Source organism: Globicephala melas, chromosome 14 (genome assembly GCF_963455315.2).
Source record: "Globicephala melas chromosome 14, mGloMel1.2, whole genome shotgun sequence".
In the NCBI taxonomy this organism is placed as follows: domain Eukaryota; kingdom Metazoa; phylum Chordata; class Mammalia; order Artiodactyla; family Delphinidae; genus Globicephala; species Globicephala melas.
Window position 1 is genome coordinate 81,518,340 of NC_083327.1, and position 20,590 is coordinate 81,538,929.

Sequence of the window (20,590 nt, forward strand, 5' to 3'; positions counted from 1 at the left end):
GGGAGCCGAACAACTGAAACGCCGTTAGGATCTCTCCCCAGCAGCCCACACTCTCTGGTCTCCTAAGGAGAGTGTCTTGCCCGCCTTCCTCCAACCTGGACCCTCACGTCTGCACTGGTGAGCAGCTTTGTTTTGCTTCTTATGTTTTGTGTTTGGTCCCAGAGCCAATTCAGGTTAAATGTCTATGGGTCCCTTTTATGTTCCAGGAAGAAGGAGTGGGTGTATGTTACTAGAACTTAGATTACTGCTGTTGAATGGGAAGATGACACGGAGGAAAAGGACACATTTTTGGACACTCCAAGGTAATGTCTGAGCATTTTTGAGAAGTAGCAGCGTGGAGGCAACTTTCTAAGCTTTCCCCCTTATTTATGTAATGCTTTAGGAGTCTTAAAATGTGATCACATATACTGCTTCATTTCACCCTTGAGACAACCAAAGAGGTAGGTGTTATCACCCCCATTTTACAGTTGGGAAAACAGAGGTAAAATGGCTCGCACAAGGTCTTACAGGGACTTAGCTGCAGGGTTTCGTAAGGGTGAACCTTGTAGCTCAGAGCATCTCCAGCACTTCTGACTGCTCTTCTCTGTCTTCTCCCACGGAGCTAGGAGACCCCAGGGTAGAACGGCCCAGGTGTGAGCCGACACGCGGGAACACGGTGTCGTGTTAAGCACCTGAGGTGCTTATCCCCAGGCTGCTGCCCACAGAGCTCTGCTCTTGAGGGGAGGCAGCGTTTGGAACTGGCACGTGGCCTTATGCACATGGCCTCATGCACGTGGCCTTAGGCAGGGCAGGAAAGGCCCCACCCTGCCCTCAGGGACTCCAGTAGGAGTCCACTCACCCCAGCCTCACGGACATTCTCTTCCCACAACTACGCCAGGAAGTTCCCCTTTTCACTTCTGCTGATTTGTATCAATGGTCCTGTAAGCAGAGAGCTTCTCTTAAACCCTCTCGTAACTTCACTTGTGCTTGGTAAGTGCTCAGTGACTAAGAGCAAACGTGGGACATGATTCGGAATAGAATAAGCCTTTAAATAGTATTTGGCCAACTTTTATATGGGACCGTTCATCCCTTCTTCCATAATCGCAGCAAAATAGGAGGTAAGTACCGGGTGGCATGGGGCAGTCCAGGGAGAAAGGCTGCTCCAGCTGGGCGCACGTTCCCATCAGGCCCACCCAGCGCTGCGGCGGCTTGGCCCGAGACACGTGCTGTGTGGTGCCTACTCGTTCTCCTCCGGAAACGTTACTGCTTTTCTCTGTTCTTCTTCTGCATCTGGCGTCTGCTGACTGGCAGCAGTTTGCCGCAATCCTGCACGTGGACCATGACTCCAAAGACCGTCCTAGATGCCGAGGAGCAGGGCTCTTCCGCGTCATGGCAGTCTGGGCTTCCAGAAGGAAAGCAAAAGCCCGGGGGGACCACGTACCACAGTGTCTGCTCAGCCTGACCCTGCTCAGAGGAGCTCCTGGGCTCCGGCGTGGTCCTCTGTTAAAGTGAGCCTGCATTTGTTTGGGGACCAATTTCTGCTTGCTACCGAGATAAGCAGAGGTTGTAAAGTCATCTCTCAAATCGCTGCAGAACGCCCGGGCTTTATTTTAATGTTCGGCTTCAAGACGAGGTTCTTCAGGAAGTTGGGCACATCTTCAGGACTTCGGCCGGAGACTCCACTGCAGGGAGACCGGGGAACCATCGCCGCCTCCCAGGGGCCCCGTCACCGTGTCCTGCGGACACGGCTCAGCTAGCCTCCTGGCTCCTGCCGTCTCCACGCAGACACTCGCAGGCTCCTGCGTTTGCAAACCCACCTCGTCTAGCCACCCCGGCCCGCGGGCCCTCTCCCCCGCCAGACCCCTCCTGTGAGCACCCTCCAGAGCACTGTGGTCCAGACTCCAAAACGCAAGGCAGGGGCTGAATGGAAGGAGGGAGCGGGCTGTGTGAACACACCACACAGGAGCCAAGCACTTTAATTTTCTCTTTTTTGGAGGCATAATTTAGTCATCTTCCCTAAAGTGACTTGCACTCTGTGGCAATCCAGGGTTACAGAAAACTCAGCACCAAAGGATGGACGGGAACTCCCCGAGTGTTCCCCATTTCTGCCCTCCCCCTGCACCTCAAGTACCCTCCGAATGAGCACACTCACCCGCACCTCGTTCTCGCTCACACGTGTTCTTTCCCATCACACATACACACGCTCGCTCACACAGACTCACACGGAAAGAAAGAGACCCGAAGCCCACTGAAGCACGGGGGGAAGGATTTAAGCACATTTCCTCCCCATCTGGCGCTGAGACCCTGCCCCTGCCTCCCCAGCAGGGGCTCACCCAGCTTCATCACTGGGTCCCTCCAAGGATGATGGCAGCATCCACCAGTCCTCCAAGGTCCCCTGTGGACGGTGGTGCGTCCTGGGTCAGTCGCCGTGTTTCTGCTTGCTGTCCATGTTGCCGTAGGCGGAGCCCTTGTCGATTTCCGTGACACCAATCATCCATCGGACCCCCACGGAAGCTGCGGAAATAGGAGGGCAGGTGAGGAGAGGCCCGCGGGGGCCCCGGCGTGACCTGCCCGACGAGGACCAAGAAGCCCGCGGGGACCCCGGCGTGACCTGCCCGACGGGACCCAAAGAAGGGAGCTGTGTAAAGCTCAGGCATCAGCTGAGAGCCGGCTGACTTGGGTGCACTTCATAATCCCTGCCTCAGTTACCCGTGAGCATGGGTGCCGGGCTCTAACTGGACTAGGGGACATTAGAACAGAGCAAGGCTGTTCGGGTGGCACGTTTTAATCCTTCGGCACTGGAGGTGAACAGAACGTGGTGAGCCGTACCCCGCTGTGCCCAGGGGCTTGCAGAATTCCTCTGCTTCCCGTGCCGATCCCTAAGGCAAAGAGGACTCTTTGGTGAACGCAGTGCAGTAACTTACGAGCACCCTCCAGCAAGGCTTAAAGAAGGACATACCAGGCCCTGGACAGTGCAGCAGCTCAATTCCCGTTTAGCGCCCAGCATGTCTCAGCACTGCTTTTGGTGCAAGTTTTAGAGCAGCAGACAAGCAAAGTCCCTGCCTGCCTTTTCTCCGACAGCAGGATTTGGCCCAAACAGAGAAAGTGTAGGACGCACACCAGAGCCTGGTTTAACCACTAGGAGGCTGGAAAACACGGTCTAGAGCGCAGAAGCTGCAGTTTAAGCGCTCCCTCTGGAGAGGACAGACACGGTGAGCTCCTTGGGCGCAGGGCCCACGTCTGTCTCAGTCACCTTGGTGTGCCGAGCACCGAACACGGGGCCTGGCAACAGTCTGTTTACAGTACGCGTGCAAAAGATGGGGAGCGGCTGAAACTGAACCGTCAGACCAGGGAGCCGACTGGGATGGAGCGTCCGCCCAGCGTATGGGGCTCATGGAGCCCATGGGTCAGTTACAGTGGGCTGCCTCCAGCCTGGGGCCAACTCCAAACAGGCTGGGACACGAGCCCCTGCCCCAGCATTAGAACTTCGTGCAGTGGAGTTGATGACGTTGTGGAGAGTGAACCTCGGACTCCAGTGCAGAAAGGCTTCGTGAGAGGACCAAGACACAGAGTAATTCCGGGCAAAGCGTAGCAAGGCTCGGGCTCACGGGTGATGAGGTCTTGGGGAGACAGCAGTCACTTCCTCCAAAGCTGGAGACGCCCCATGTCTCCCAGGGAGAGTGCTGGGCCTCTGCTCACCACACACCCGGGCAGCCCTCCCCAGCCATCATCTGCAAGGAGCCCCAGCTTCCTTCAGAGGGTGTGGTCTGCATCTTCGCCTTCCTGCTACTGCATGCAGAAATGCTGGGTCCAACCCTCTATCCCCATCCCACTGGGGGCCTGGCAACCACAGCTGCCCTGGACATCCGGCCAGCCAAGCTGCACACTGGCCATGTACAGTGGTAACTGGCTGCCCCACTTCAAAAACAAGTGGCAGTGCCCAGGGAAGCTTGGGGCTATGGAGAAACGTCAGTCGTTTGAAACCACATATGGGTCAAATAAAGCCCGTAGGGACGAGTGAAAAGACTGAGTCACCCAACATCTCCACTCAATGCAGGTGGCAACCGAGGAGACGCACCACACTTACTTCCCCAAAAAGGCCTGGACCCACTTTGAATAGCAAAGAAAGAGCCTTTGTTGGTTCCTGCTAGGACCCAGGAAATAGTTTTCTTGCTGATGAGCAGAGCCCGGGGAGGACGGAGCTCGTCCCTGGTCCCTGGCGGGGCTTGTAGGCACAAGGGGTGCAGGCGCACGGGGACGGGGCGCCCGGGCGCAAGCCCTCCAGGCTGGGGTTTCTGGGCTCGGCTCGAGCTTCTGCCTGTCCACCTGCGGGATCTGCAGCCGGGCCTTGTCCTCACAGACAGCGCGGTGCTCCCTCCTCCCTGCCCCTCCCGCGATGCTCCCCCCCCTGCCCAGGCCCCGCTGGCCCCGTACTCACCCACGAAGAAGACGAGGACGAAGCTGGCCAACGTCAGGGAGGAGCCGCTGCGGACCATGTTGACGAGGAAGCGGAAGAACGGGTAGAGCAGCAGCGAGGCCCAGAACAGCCAGTTGACGAGCGTCCAGGGCCGCCGCGGGGGCACCATGGGCGTCCCGGGGAAGGTGCCCGTGCGGGAGTACTCCTCCTGGAGGGCGTCCTGTGGGCAGAGGGCCGCCTGACCTCCCGCCGCCCGCCCCTGGGCCCCCCACCCCTTCCCCGTGATGAGGCCGGGCGGCCCGCTGGGCCAGAACCTCCTGAACCCAGTAAACGGCCAAGGGGTGGGTGAGGGGGTCTCCCAGCTCGACTCAAATACCCCAACATCCTCCCAGGGCCGACAGCGCGCTCGCCGAACAAAGAGCATCTGCGGCCCTGCTTGGCTGGCTCACCCCGTCGTGGCCCAGTTCTGCAGGGAGTTAGTTGAGTTACCTTAAGTGCTTAATTTTCCCTTTAACAACTTGAGATAGAGATGTCTAAAGTACTTGTCTTACTTGTCTTCTTTCCCAATCAGGATGTACTAAATGATGCGAATATCTGACCACTCAAGGTCATGATTAAAATGAGTCCTCAAAGGGCCGCTTTGGAAGGAGAGCCCCTGGCCCTTCCTGGGCACTTCAGGGGCTCTGCCCTGCAGCCCCTTCCCGGCTGCCCCTCCAGCCTGGCGGGTCTCAGGGAAATCACACGATCAAGCAATTGTTGGACAAGGTATCACGTGCGGGGGGCTCCCAGCCTCAAGAGGTGAGGGAGACACAGCCAGTCGGCCAAACACAGGACTTCCCAGGAAGTGACAGTGACGTGCGGATGCCCAGAGAGATGGCAGCTAACCTGCCAAGGCCTCCCATTCCGCCTCCTGGCCAGAACTTGGGTGACTTTTCTTATCCCAGCAGGGCCATCAGGAGCCTGGTAACTAGGTAACTGGGGTGCGGTGGACTGGATATTTGCACCTGCCTCCCTGAATTCCCACACTGAAATCTTAACCCCTGAAGATGGTGGTATTAGGAGGAGGTGCCTTTGGGGGGTGACTAGGTCATGAGGGTGGAGCCCCCATGAATGGGATTAGTGCCCTTATAAAAGGGACCTCAGAGAGCTCTCTCAGCCCTCCCACCATGAGGACACAGCAACATGGCAGGCTGGGACCAGAATCTGACTGACCATGCTGGCACCCTCATCTCTGACTCCTGATTATCCAACCTCCAGAAATGTCAGCAGTAAGTTTCTGTGGCTTATAAGCCACCATGCCTGTGGGTGGCACTTTGTTACAGAAGCCTGACTGGACTAAAACAGGAGGTGATACTTTTGTGCCTTAAAAAAAAAACACCAGCTTTATTGGGGTGTCATTTACATACCATAAAATTCACCCATTTAAAAAATGGGCAAGTTTTCTTGAATTCTTTTCCTTAATAGCCTTGATAGTGCTTTTCTATTGTAATGTTACAATGGGGAACTGAGGATGCTTTTTCTGTCTCGTTTCCAGTGAGACATTCGCTAAGCCAAGATCTTTTATCTGTAACCTCTAACAAGAGGAAAAAGGACTCCCTTTTCTAGGAGTCAGCAGGATTCTGAACTTTGTATTCACTCCAGAGTTTTCGTTTTCTCTGGTTTCATTAGAAAACTAAACCTCACCCAAGACCCCCACTGCTCTCCAGTGACGTGGTGGCCACTGTGACTCCTGCCAGCCTCGCGGGCTCTGTCCGTGTGACTTTGTGACTTTGCCGGGTGGGACACAGATGCCTGGCTCAGGGCCAGACGTCAGCTCCAGCAGCAGAATGTTTACGGCCTCTCTGGGCTGTGTTATTTCTTTTGTAATAAAGTCCGCCTGTCAGGGAGGGGGACTTCGTTAATGATGCCTCCATTTTTTGGTCTCCACATGTTATCATCCTGTGGCATGTTATACATTGGAACTGGGAACTGTATTTCCTAGAAAGAAACAGCACCCCAAAGGTCTACAGGAGCAGGAGAGCCTGCTGACAGAGGACAAGTGCCCTGAGTCCACGCTGTGTGCAGCTGCCGCCCATGCACTGGACAGGAGGGCACAGAGGCTGAGCGACCCACGCACAGCTGGACCGACTGGGCTTTCCCAGCGTTCAGCTCAGCAAAATAAAATTTCTCTTATGAGCCTGGGTAGAAAGGGAAGAAAAGGAGAGGAAAACGAAAGGGGGGACAGAGAGAAAGGGCTGGCGCCTCCTTGTGTCAACAAATCCAGGCAGGGGGCGCTTTCTGGGAACCCTCCCAGGCATCAGCCAGGGCTCAGGCCTGGGAGTGTGTTGTTTGAAGAGGACCGTGCCTTGGGGCCGAGCCCACCACCCTTCCAAGGCGTGTAAGTGTTACACTTTTCCCTCAGTGTAAGCGGAAAACCCACCGCCAGCTTGAAAACCTCTTAATTCCGACTCCTGAAGGAGTCAGACGCGGCCCAGGTGGACCCTTGTGGGCCTTCGTCCTGCTCACGCTGGTGATGTTTTAGAGACCAGACAGGCAACCACACTGTGGACCCAGAGCCATCACTGCCAAAGAGAGCGCCCACACCCCCCAAGAATATTTTGCCTTCAGACCAGCGGCGGGAAAATGGACAAAGGGCTCTTGGGGCCATAACTCCCTCTTTTGTCCACTACACGCATGAAATAGTCTTCCATTCTTTCTGTGAAGGCCCCTTTAAAAACATTTTGCGACTTTTTTTCCCCTGTCACCAAGTAGAGCGCGGCCCTGGGGTCAACATCCAGGACGTGAGGTCTCGCCCGGTGGGAGAGGCTCGCGCTCCACCATCAACTCCCGGAGGTCCCAAAGCACCACAGCTGCCGCTTGAAAAGGACCCTTAGATGGTGCAGAGCCCACCCCGTAGCACCGACCTTCTCCTGGTAGAGCTTGTGCAGCCAGGCCGCGCACCTGTCCTCATCTTCTGGGACTTCTCCTAAAGGGATCCGCCTGCCAAGCAGAGAGCAGCTAGCAAGGAGGCGGCCCAGCCGGGTGCCCCAAACACAGGTTCAAACTAACAATGCTCGCCATCCTTCGGCTTCTGTTTAGGTAGTAGTCTAGGTAATGTGGAAGTGAGAGGGTAATTCAGTTGACTGAAAAGGGGGAAATCCACATCCATATGGGGGGAAATACAGGCCCAAATGCAGTCACGGCCCACGAGGGAATGGCCCAGAGCCTGATTCAATGACTCAGACAAAGACCTGTCAAGGAGGACACCTGCCTCTCTGTGCTCCCTAGCTTGGAATGTAACACACAAGTGAGATGCTGCTGAAATGTTCTCCATTTGCTTCGAGGCCTCTTTGTAAATTACAGATGCTCTTATCTGTGTCTGTTTCTATGGAGCAGACACATCCTCCAAGAAAGGGGGTCAATAAAATAAACTCTCACACTCAGTCTCAAAAATGGCTGTGAAATAATTGTCTTTCATTTGTCGGACCTGAGCTCTTTGATGAGAACGAGTTGGTGAGAGAGTCACGAAGTGTCTGGGAAGACAAGAGGCTTCACCTCCTTATTTACATCAGTGCACGCGTCTCTATTAATATAAACGTGACTGTGAACACATTCCATTTAGTACAGACTGCAGACAAGAAATTATTACTATGTTCATACATTCCCCTGGAGGAAGGTCTGCGGGTCGTTCGTGGTTTATCTATTTTGGGATGGGCGCCCTATTTTCTGGAAAGGAAACGAAGCCAGCTTACCTAACGTATAAATCTGCGTGATATTTCTTTCCATTTAGGACTCCCAGCAGTGTTGGATTTTCATTATTTCTGAAATTGAGTGTACAGTCATATACAGCTGAAACTATAAAAAAATAAAACAAATACAAAGCAGTATATAGCGTGTGAACCCAATTTCACTTTGTAGATACACATATCGGAAAAACAATAATTGAGTTGCTAGCCGATTATCTTGCAATGAAGGGACTACTAATTGCTTCTTCATGCTTTTCTATATTGTCCAAATGTTCTACGTTGAGTACGTACCACGTTCCATCATCAGAAAAGCACACAGCTTAGTAACAGAATACAGTTACTACTGAGGTCAGATGGCCCATCTAGATGATGTATTACAACAGATGTCAATATTTAAACAAATACCAATAGCAAGGTAAATCAATCCAAAGAATACTATCTAAGGAGGTTTCTGAGTTACGGCAGCATAACCATTCTATGTGCATTTTTCCCCTAGAAAAATAAGGTAGCTATAAAACTAGAATAAGATACTGGAAACTTCCTAAGGGACTGAAACCTGGTTTAGTCAGTTGACACGTAGCTGAGAAACAAACAAGAATGTGTGATTTTTAACCAGTCTGCCAGCTGGTGAGTTAACCTGTCAGCATATTGAAAGTTATGTCAACATTCACTGCTGCAGCCCCGGGGCCTGGCCCAGGCTCCATGAACGCTTCTTGGATGGCAGGATGGCAGGAGGACAGCATGTGTGAAGGAACAGTGAGGGAAGAGCAGGGTAGAAATACGCAGTGGAAACAGATGGCCCCTCCCGCAGAGTCAGTAAGGCAGGACTGGACGGTGGAAAGAACAGAAGTTTTGCGGTCAGTCTGGGTGCGAATCCCAGGGCCGCCTTTTCCCAGATGCGGGATCTTCTCTTGAACAGCCCGCTCCGTCTCCCTGAGCCTAGTTCTCCCGGGGAATGGGACTCGGGATGCTGAATGTCAGCCCTTCCCAAAGGCCCCAGCACATCGTTTGTGCTCAGTAGACTTCACTGAGAGCTCTGCATACCTGCAATTACTACCAATCAAGTGAGTGGGGTGATGGGCGGGTAGAGAGTCGCTTGCTCTGGCTGGGAACGTGGAGAACCAAGGTTCAAAACCACTGTCCATTTGCTTCTACCTGCCGCCTGCCCACCACGTGGGGTCCACAGGGGGTGCTCTGGCAGCTAGAGCACGTCTTAGCCAAAGGGAGAGGGTCCCTCTCGCTGACCTGCAGGAGTGCCGGCAGGTAGCTTCCCACCCCTCCACCGAAGCAATCGAGACCACTCCCCTGTCCTCCCCGCGGGAAGAGGTGTCCCCCTCCCTAGGAAGAGTGAGGCTGGAGGAGAATAACCTTCACGTTTAGTACATCGTCCAGCCATTTTAAGCACAGAATTACGTAAAGTGAAAGGCCTCAGGCTGCATGGGGTGAGGCTGCAGAGCCCCAGGGTGTGAGAGCCCATGTCCGTCAATGGGTCTCACACCTCCTTTCTTCAGCCTGCCCTTACACAGCAGCCTGATGCTTCCAACACAGGTGGTGTTACTTCGATTAATCAAGGATGGGGCTTCCCCAGAGAACAGCCTAAATTTGCACCGTTCCCTCCTTTTCCAGAGAAGCAGCCCCAAGGTCTTGAAGTGATAGAACGGGGCCCGGCACTAGATCCATCTGCCTGCAAAGCCCAGCAGAAGGACGGGTACGCCCCTGCCAGCCCCGCCAGCCAGGCCGCCCTGGGTGTGACCCCAGCCTGCTGTGCAATAGTAGAGTCACTTGGGATAAGTTCCTCACCCTTCAGCCCCAGCTTCCTCATCTGTAAATTGGAAGTAAAAAAAGTTTCCTTCACTGCATCTGGCGGGCACGTGCTGCGGCCACGCTATGCGTGAGGTGCTTGTGCTGCCTGGCGTATTAGAATCGCCCTGCTATCATCGTCATCATCGTCATCATCGTCATCATCGTCACTATTCGCGGGGGTGGGACAGCCTGCAGAGCTGGGCAGTCTTTGCCCCTTCGGCCTGTAGGCAAAGCTCAGGCAGGGGGAAGAATCTGCGGGAGGGACCCAGAGCCGCCTGGAGCAGTCGGGGACCTTCAGGGTCCCCACGTGTTAAAGTCAGACTCGGTGCCGCCTTCGCTCCGTCCACAGGAGCCGGGTGGCCGGTCTGCGCGATCACAAAGACAAAGCTCCTGGTGGGGCCGCCGCCCCCTGGTGTGGGGACAGCACCGGAAACACCGCACGGTCCACACGCACCGACCCCAATCCCCTGTGCAGGCCGGGGAGGAGCTGGGGGTCTCGGCCTCACGGGGCAGAGAGGACCGGGGACCGGGGCCGCGGAGACCGCGTTGGGCCCCCGCCGGCTCTCCCCGCAGAATGCTTGGCCTCGGGGCCTCCGCGGGCGCAGACCGGCGCCAGGGACGCGGGGAGGTCCCCCAGCTCAGCCCTCCCGTCTCCTGGGAGACGAGGGACAGGGCAGCGGGGCTTCCGGCACCCGCAGGGCAGGAAAGGGTAAAGCACCTGTTTCCAAACTAAAGGGACCAGAATTCAACAGGAGACAAAGAGACTGCGGCAGGCTGGCCTTGTTGCTACTTGCTTCTCGTCCTCACCTACAGTAATTCAGGGCTCCGGACTCAAGGCCAGCCCGACAGACGGCAAGGTCACCGAGGTCATCGCCTGGAGGCAGCTGATGCCAAGACGGGCAAGAAATGCCAAATAAAGCAAAACCGCAACAAAAACCTGGGCTGACCGGGCGTGGGCCCCAGGCACGCAGCACCGCCCGCCGCCTGCAGTACCTGCGTCGAGCAGCAGAGGGCAGTGTTGGCCTAGCGTGCGTGTGCCTACACGTGTGGGCGTGGTGCGTGTGCGCCCTTGTGCAGGCAGTGGCCACTCTGGCCAACGCTGGGTGCCCGGACCCAGGTTACGCAGGGGTGATGTGCCAGCCTCCGTCCCTGGCTCCTCTCCGTCGTAGGGGCGGGGGTGGGGGCACAGGGAGGAAGCTACTCCTATGGGCGCCAGGGCCCCCTTCCCTCGCTGCACGGGGCCCCGCAGGGTCGTCCTTACCTACATTTCTCAAACTCCTCACGGTGATGGCGAAGCCCTTGGTGCGAGGCAGCAGGTGGTGCTTGAGGCTGGGCAGCCCCTTGGCCTGGGCCACCTGCATGCTTATCTGGTGCTTCTTCTCTGTGAACCGCGTGCCCTCGCAGTGAATCAGGAACTGGAAGGGACAGGGTGGCCGTCACACACGTCCCCGAGGCCACTTACACACCCCATGGTCACTCAGACAGCTGAGGTCACACACACAGTCCTGAGGTCACATAGACAGCTCCCAGGTCACACACACAGCCCAGGGATCACACGAGGTCCCGGGGTCCCACGCACCATCCCCCGTCAAATGCCGCACACGGTCCCACAGGAGCCTTAGGAAGTGGCCCGAGCAGGGATGGCCTGGCAGCTGTGCCTGCTCTCCCCTCAGGCAGGACCTCCACCCCCAGTCTAACTGTGTTCAAGGGTCTGTGAGCTTCAGAGAGAGGGTCTACATTTGTGGAGGCTCAGGAAGCAGAGGCGTGAGCGAGTGTGAGTGTGTGACCGGGGAACCCTGAGTTCATATGCGACGGGGCACCCCGAGTGTGAGCGTGACGGGGCGCCCGAGGGCTGGGTGCACTTACAAAGTACTTCTCGGGGTAGTCCCGCAGGTGCAGCAGGCTCTCAGAGACGGTCTTGCGGTCCTGCTCCCACTTGCGCGTGCAGAAGACCATCTCCGTGAAGTACCACATCCAGCCGATTATGGGGACGTAGGCCAGCTCCTTCTTGGCCAGGACCTTGGAGCCCTGAAACAGAGGGGGCCCGGGGCGTCCGTGAATTACCACATCCAGCCGATTATGGGGTCGTAGGCCAGCTCCTTCTTGGCCAGGACCTTGGAGCCCTGAAACAGAGGGGGCCCGGGGCGTCCGTGAAAGGGGGCGTGGGGTCCTCCCCGATGGCCGCCGGAGATCTCTAGGAGGAGTGAACGTGCACTCCAGGCACGGGGACAGTTCCCGAGCATGCAGAGGCGGGGAGCCTCCGACACCGGTCAGTTGGAGGTCAAGGTCGTGCAAACCCTGCCCCGGGGGCAGGGGGCAAGGGGGCCTGGCTCTCCGAGGGGAGGGCGGGCAGCGGAGCAGTCGGGAACCTCTGGGGGCCATGGGATGCTGCATCACCCTCCACCCGCTCACACAGGTAGGTGCCCACCCCGGAGTGCTCGCTAAGCCCACCACGCAGACCTCACCCGGTCCGCAGCAACCCTGCTGGCTCTGCGGGTGGGCGGACCCTACCCTCCTTACAGGCCAGGAAACGTGGCCCAGCGGGTTCTCCGGGTTCGACAGCTGGGAAATGGTGGTGCCGAGAGGCGAACCGGGATCAGCAGAGGTGCTGGGAGAGCCCCACCCGTCTGCTGGCCAGCGCAGCCCCAAGGCTGCAGGTGCTGCAAGCCCTGAACGGGGAGGCGGGGGGGAACGACAAGCAGGGATCCAGTGGGGCGAGGGAGCAGGGGAGACACAAGAACCAGCTTTTGATCTAGTGGATTGGGTTCTATATTTTTCGCCCCTAATTTTGGAACTGGCCAAGAGGCTCCTAGAAATAGCCGTCATCCATCAATGGCACAGATGATGGAGGCGGTGATGCGGACAAGTGGCAGCCTCAGCTGTGCTCCTGGCGGCAGCTGTCCGGCCACGCCCCTGAGCCCACGAGGCCCGGGAGCAAGAGCCGTACTTCAGCATTGCCCTGTCTCTTTTCCCTGTCACTCCCACAAGAACTACAAAGCTCAGCAGAGGGGCAACAGGCCATATCCCCCGACCCACCCACGCAGGCCAGAGAAAGGTGCGAACAGCCACTTGTTCCCTTGACCTTAAAAAATCCACAAGCATCTTCCCCACTGGGAGAAGGAAAAGCACAGATACCTTTCAGGAGTAGCGTCTCCACGTTTTGGCGGGTTTTGGTTTTGCTTTTCCCACACACCAATTTCCAACATGCAAATTCCTTCAGACAGAACCAAGCCTGGGGAATTCCCTGCTGGTCCATTAGTTAGGACTCCGAGCTTCCACTGCAGGGGACACAGGTTCGATCCCCGGTCAGGGAACCAAGATCCTGCTTGCCGTGCAGCGTGGCCAAAAAAAAAACCCAACAAACGAACAAAAAAACCCAAACGAAAAACAAAACAAAAAAGAAAAGAAATAAAAGAACCAAAGCCATAAAATCCGACGACCTGCCCCAGAGGGCCCAGAGGCAGGTCCCCAAAGATCAGAGTGCTCTCCAAGGGTGGGGTGTGGGCCCACGGGTGCCCGGCACAGGCTACACTTTCTACGCATCACCACTCCCCCACTGGAGCCATCTAAAGGCCACGCGCTGAGTCCACGGGTGGGTTTCAGGCTGTGGGAGGCCTCCTGGCCCTCTCCTCAGCCGTCCCCTCTTGTCAGCTGGGATGTTTTCATGGTCCCTGCTCCCTGCCCTTCAGTCACCTCCCCGATCACAGCCTTGAGGATGAGAACAAAACAAAAACTCTTCACCAAAGAACTAAACTTACTTTCTCAGCAGGTTAGGATTATTTTAAAAATTACCTGCTCCTGAACTCCTTCCAAAATTAATCTGTGGCCATTTGAAGGAGCTATGAATGGTGATCGATTGTACAGCCAAGAGAAGGATCCTATACTCCAAAGTAGCAGCTGTTGGGTCTGGAAGGTGAATGGTCCAGTGCAGTCAGTCACGGCTGTCTGCTGGGGAAAAGTCCTCTCAGGGGTGCTTCCTATTAATGGATCCATCCCACAAGACCCAAGTGGGTCTTAGTGGTTGGCCCCTGATGACCTGCCGCTAAAAGGAAATGGCGACTTTGACACTGATGTGGGATGTACACGTAAACCAAAAGACGTGACCGCAACAGTCTGTGTGTCATCCCTGTCATACTGTGTCACAGCACTGAAAACCATCTAAATGTCCCACAGTGAAGAGTTCTATGAATTACCACAACATTGCAAATTAACTATACTTCAATTTTTAAAAATTAAATTTAAAAAAAGAGTTCTATGAATTACGTCGTATACGATATCATACAAACGTAGCCGGCGGGCCGAATCTGCTCTGCCACCTGTTTTTATAAATAAAGTTTTACTGGGACACGGCCGCTCTCTTTTACATACACGTTGCCTACTGCTAGTAGGCTGCTAGTAGCATGGCTGCTTCCACGCTCCAGCAGTTGAGTTGAAAAGTCGTGACAGAGGCTATATGGTCCATGAAGCCTAAAATATTCACTATTTGCACAATTACACACAAACTTTGTCAACCGCTTGATTTACAGCCAGTAAAATTTGTTTTCTATGAATATTTAATGGCTGGGGAAATGCTTTATGTTAAGACTAAATTTTTTTTTTAATCTGTAATCAAAGCTGAGTTTATAGTATGACTAACTATATGGAAAATGGTAAAACGGCGAAAAATAACAGTAGCTATAGCTGGATGGTGAGATTAGAAGTGCTTCTTCAATTTTGTTAGATTTTCCTGTTGTTGTTTTTTTTTTCCTACTAAATATATAAAATACCTGAATGGGGTATCTTAAGTGGAACCTTGAAAACAGCTAAGACTTCAATAACAAACAGGCTAGGGCACCCACACTCTAACACGCTGAACTTTTCAGAAAACTATTTTGCTGGTGTCCCTCTAACAACGCCCTTTTTAAGAAGCGGTTGACATCAGCACATTTTCAACCATTTGCTTCTGGAACATGAGTCCCTGGATCAAAAACAGCCTATCTGTTTTTAATGAGGAAAAGGAACAGAGGAGCCATTTCTGTTTTTATGCTGAATTAATCCATCTTTCAACCTTCAAATTCTGGATGTTATGATTAGGCCTAGGCCTTGTTGTTGATTATGTTTACATGGTGAGCCTCAACTTTCCTGTCTGTATTCTTATGAGCAAAGTAATACTTAGCTGAAAGTGTTGCTGTAAAGATCTAGGAACACATGGAAACATATACCAAAGCTCCTAGCTGAGAACAGGACACACAGGTGTTCAGTAATGTGTAGCTATTATTATTACCACAAAGTAGCCACAGCAGCGGAATGTCCCTTTTAATTCAACCCATTTCCTAAGCCAGCTTTAGAAGGTAGTAATAACAATAGTTACACGTAGTAAAGCACTCCGTGATAGGCACTGGGCTGGGAGATTTACAGGAGTTAACTCATTTATGACCAAAAACTAGAAACGTACTATTCAAATATGCATACAGTCCTCCAGGAAACTTAACATGCCAACAATGCCATGACTCCCCCAGGTCAAGCAAAGGTCTCTGTGTGTGGATGGTAGTAGTGCCTTTAAGAGAGAACGTACAAGAAAATATACCAGTTTCATTGATCCTAGATTAATTTTGAAGGTAGATCTGAGGGGATTTACTGATGAGTTAGATTTATCAATAGAGCCATCTAGGCACAAGCATATCTAAAAAACAAAAAATGTTCCCAGGCAGCACAGCAATCCACAACTACAGGGGCCGAAATGTACCCCTGGCCACTTTCTAGCTGCTGTAGGGAGTCATTGTCATCCTATCACATCCTACGGTGAAAAGTTTATGAAACTTTCTAGCCTGTGTGTGTGTGAGAGAGAGAGAGAGAGAGATTGAGAATTGTCTTACCACAGCTGCCCAAGCAATCTAATTAAGCAGTCCACAACCATTTTCAGGACCAGCCAGTTGCTCAGGGAAGCAGCCACCCCCAGGAGTCCCAAATTCAGCACCTCCAGCCAACTGGTCGACCCCTGGGCAGAGACCACAAGGTGCTACAAAAGCCTGTTCTAAGGATGCAGTAAGATCTGGTGCATTCCAACCTGAGATTAGCTGGCTCTCGCCTCACCTCTCTCCGCTCTACAGCCTCTGTGGTTAAAAAATGAGCAGAGGGGCTTCCCTGGTGGCGCAGTGGTTGAGAGTCCGCCTGCCGATGCAGGGGACGCGGGTTCGTGCCCCGGTCCGGGAAGATCCCACATGCCGCGGAGCGGCTGGGCCCGTGAGCCATGGCCGCTGAGCCTGCGCGTCCGGAGCCTGTGCTCCGCAACGGGAGAGGCCACAACAGTGAGAGGCCCACGTACCGCAAAAAAAAAAAAAAAAAAGGCGCAGAGTCAGAACTTCCTAGTTAAGGTTTTTCTCCAACACGGCCACATGCCAACTGATAAGATGAAAATGTTAAGTGTTGATGCTGGGTTTGTAGGATAGCTGGGAACAGTAGGGCATCCTCTGCAGTCACCTTTCCACAATGTCCCCTCCTCCTCCAACCACTCTGCAGGGACCAGCAGAGAACACGAGTAGGGACTGAGACTAGTCAGCAAGATGGTACCTGGTCAAGGGGTTGTTCGCATAAATATCTCTTCCTGGCTTCCCTCCTGAAGGTCCACCATCATGGTTACCAGTTGGGTTCACCCAAGGTCACTTATTTCCACTAAATATATAAAATACCCGAATGGGGTATCTTAAGTGGAACTTTGAAAACAGGTGAGACTTCAATAATAAACAGGCTACGGCACCCACACTCTAACACTCTGAACTTTTTCTTGACTGTGAGCTAAAAACACAGTCGCAAATGTTTAAGATTAGTGGAGACCAGCCAAGCTGTGTAGGCCCATCACCATAGAGGACCAGCAAGTCAACCAACAGCTCAGCCACCATCATGACGTGTGATATGTGAACCTGAACCTCAAAGCCACTCTGGTCGTGCAGCAGGTATTTGCCAAAAACCTCCTTGGTGCTGGGAACACAAAGATGGCTAGGACTGTCCACGGCCTTCAGGTGTCCAAAGTATAGTGGGAAGAGAGAAACAGAAATCTAGCAATTGGGCTTCGCTGGTGGCGCAGGGGTTAAGAATCTGCCTGCCAATGCAGGGGTCACGGGTTCGATCCCCGGTCCGGGAAGATCTCACATGCTGTGGAGCAACTAAGCCCGTGCACCACAACTACTGAGCCTGCACTCTAGAGCCCGCGAGCCACAATTACTGAGCCCGCGTGCCACAACTACTGAAGCCCATGCACCTAGAACCCACGCTCCCCAACAAGAGAGGCCACTGCAATGAGAAGCCCGCACACCGCAACAAAGAGTAGCTCCCGCTCTCCACAACTAGGGAGAAGCCCACGCACAGCAACGAAGACCCAACGCAGCCAAAAATAAATAAATAAATAAATTTGTAAAAAGAAAAAGAAATCTGGCAATTTCAGTCTTACTTCTGCCACTAAATTCTGCAGATAAGTTATTGGACAGATATGGTTCCCAGCAAAAGAAATGGATGCAGGAAAAGATGAGATTAGAATATGTCTCTGAGATATAAGTCCCTGGCCATAGTAAAACACAGAGGAAAAGACTGGAGCTCAAAATAATAAACCAGAGGGGTGTGTGTGTGTGTGAGAGAGAGAGAGAGAAAGAGGAAAGGTGAGAGACTCAACCTGTGCCAACTAGGGTACCGCATGTGACCTAACTCACGTACACTGAATTTCTTTCTCTTGCTTTCTCCCTTCTCTGATGCTAAGGAGGAAAATGCTGGGGACCTTAAACCACCAGAAAAATCTCAAGAGAGTCCCAAAGAAAAATGAACACTGTCCCACCATGAGTCACAGCCACAGGGGAAAGGCAGAAAACAAACACAGAGCAAAAGCAGTGTGAGAATTCATCTGCTGGAAACAGACCATCACACATGTCAAAGTCCAGCAAAATGCTTGCAGCTCTTTGGATCTCGATAACGTCTCCCCCGGACCCCAGCTTACGGGCTTCCAAGCCCCAAACTGCTCTTGGTTTGACCAGAGTGCAGACGTGGAGTGAAAAAGAAGGGCATCTGGGGACAAACGAGGCAGCTCTTAGGTTCAGAGTAAGTCACAGCTGACTGTGGTCTGTGGGATCAGGGCTCCGGAGGAATTCCTGGCAGGATGCTCTGCCCCGCTTCCTGGGCACGGATCTTGTGGTGCTGCCTGGCCTCTGATCTGAAAGGCCAGCCTGAGTCCATCCTGGGTGGGCCTGGGCCGGGGCAGACAGGGAGACAGAGCCTTCCAGGGAGGGGGCAGAAGATCATGGAGTCGCTTCCCTGTGCTCAGTACCTCCAGCCAGGGGGTGTTTGAGGAACAGTCAACGGAAGCTCAGGAACACGGGGGCACGGGGCCCCCTGGGCAGATGGCAGACGGGTGTAACAGAGGCAGCAGCGGACGGGGCAATGGGTGCACAGTCGGCTCCCAGAGCAAACGTCACAGGCCTTTGCCAAGTTGCAGGAAGAGGAGGGAGGACGCCCAGCGGCACCACGGCTGCAAGCCAGCCTGGATCTACCGCCGGTCGGTGTGATCCGACTTCGGCTTGTTAAAGGCAAGCCAGAGGATCTTGTGCAATAAAAGGAAGACTTGGCGCATCTAACTTGGGGCTACGCTCTTAAAAATAAAGTGCGCGCTACCACTTCCAGGAATACACTTGGTTATGAGCTCAAGATGCATCTGTACTTCCAGAGACTCCTTTCCGTGGCCAACGCTTCTCCCAGCTCCCGGGATTGTAAGGGCTTTCACGTCATCTCCATTCTCTCAGGGTTCTTACCTGTGTCACATGCCAGAGCCTGCCTGGCCCAACTGGTGAACACACAGAGGCAAACGGCGGCCCCCCTGCTTCTTCCCCGAGCTGGCGGCGCCTGGCAGCAATGCCGACAGAGCTGCGGATTAACCGTTAACCGATTAACCGGGGTGGGAGTGGGAGGTGCAGGAGTCCCCTGCAGACCCACCTGAGGATGCCGGAACCCAACTTAACGGGGCTGACAAAACCATGGCTGCAGGTGTAGCCACTGGTAAGGAAAACACCACTTCTCCACATCTAGAAACTTCTAATCTCTCTGTAGCCAAAGAGAGAGCCTGACAGGCACCTATGAAGAAGCCGGGATGAAGGTAAACAAATGCCACGATACCTCGCAGTTCGTAAAAGTGATGGGGGATTTCAGCCGCACGGGATCCAGTGCCAGAACCGCTGGTCAAATGGCATTTTGAAAACATTCCATCTCTCTTCCACCCTCTACACTTTATCCTACTTTTCATGAGAAAACACTGCATGAAGGGAAACGAATTAGGGTGGAAGGAGCTAACAATTAGGGCACGCCTACTTTGTGCTAGGTGATTGATGAGGTATTTTACTTATATTCACGAAACCCTTAAACAGCACGAAATGAGAACGGTTAACTGAGGCTCAGAAAAGTCAGATAACCTCCCCACGGTCCCAGAGCTGGTAAACGCAGGAGCCAGGGTACAAGTCACACGTGTGGGTCTCGAAACCACTTGGGAGTTTTGCCTACACATCTGTCTCTCCCCTGCTATCCTCAGAGGGAAACAGAAAGATCTGTTCTGGAGACCTGAGCACACATTCATCTTTCAGGGCATCCACTTTATTGGGTAGTTTTACACGTTTGAAAATAAAACACAGGAAACCTACAATTTGGGAGAACGTGATCATTGATGGGAGGTTTATAGGAAATAACATTCGTGCAGCCTTTGTAAACAAGTCTGCATCGACATTCCTTTCAGGAATCTGTAGTTAGAAAACTGGTCCTTGTATAATCAAACTTTAAGAAATGCTGGTTTTTAGATATGTGTGACCTCGCACAGAAAGAACCCCATTGCCTGTTCATAACCAGAAGCAGCCTGGCGAAATCAAACCGAACATTGACAGGTTTGGGTTCAGTTCTTGATTTTCTTGGGTTTCATGACACCTTCTTTCTGATTCGGGTTAATAAGTCCAAAAGCACCCCACGGTGACCCTGAGGTGGCAGCCAGCGAACGAGGCAGTGGGAGGGCTGAAATGTACGTTTGGCAGATGGAGAAGAACTGGTCAGCAGAGCCCAGGACCACGGCAGCTGGCCACATCCTCGCTGGGTGGCCACATCACTCATGATCTCCCTCCAGGCACCCCTGTCCCTCGCCTCGTAATTCTCCCTTTACCTACACCTCTCTCTCATCCCCTCCTAAAACCACCCCCGTTCTTCAAGGCCTCAGCCCTGTGTCAACGCCTTCTGGGAAATTTCTGCATCGCTGGGTGCAGCAGTCAGTGTGCTAACAGCACTGAAACGTCATTCTCCAGTTGTTGAAATACTGAAGTCCTTCCCCACAGGCTGGTATAAACAGAGCTGCCCCAGACACCAAAACTCGCCCCCCCGTATTCTGCCTTGACCACGGTGGCCCCAGCTCCTAGCCGGGACCTCTGGGCCCTCCCCAGCAAGCAAAGGACCCCCAGGAAGCTGCTGTATGGCTGAGTGGTCTGTGGACACGCACAGGGTGCCCCCAATGGACGTGTGCCCCACCTCCCATTATTGTTCAAGCCCTGTGTTGTGTGACCGGCTTATATGCCCCTTCGTTGCCTCTCTCTATATGTTAGAAAGTCACTGAGAGCAACGGCTGGACCTTTCAGTCTGTCCTTGTATCTCCACAGCACCCAGAGCGGTGTCTTCCACA

At 53.7% G+C, this 20,590-nt stretch overlaps 1 protein-coding gene across 15 annotated transcripts in view; it reads right to left on the reverse strand.

The window, feature by feature from the left end:
- AGPAT4 (1-acylglycerol-3-phosphate O-acyltransferase 4) overlaps window positions 1–20,590 on the reverse strand; it is a 1,427,829-nt gene that overhangs the window by 7,962 nt on the left and 1,399,277 nt on the right. For 7 of the 15 annotated variants that reach the window (XM_030852988.2, XM_030852987.2, XM_060283377.2 and 4 more), the window contains 6 exons: window positions 11,791–11,952; window positions 11,186–11,339; window positions 8,128–8,230; window positions 7,300–7,375; window positions 4,418–4,616; window positions 1,901–2,493 (listed from right to left, as the gene is read on the reverse strand). In XM_030852988.2, coding sequence (XP_030708848.1) covers window positions 2,399–2,493; window positions 4,418–4,616; window positions 7,300–7,375; window positions 8,128–8,230; window positions 11,186–11,339; window positions 11,791–11,952 — 789 coding nt within the window. In that variant the 3' untranslated portion in view covers window positions 1,901–2,398. The other 8 variants (XR_004038703.3, XR_009558681.1, XR_009558682.1 and 5 more) reach the window with 8 other exon arrangements.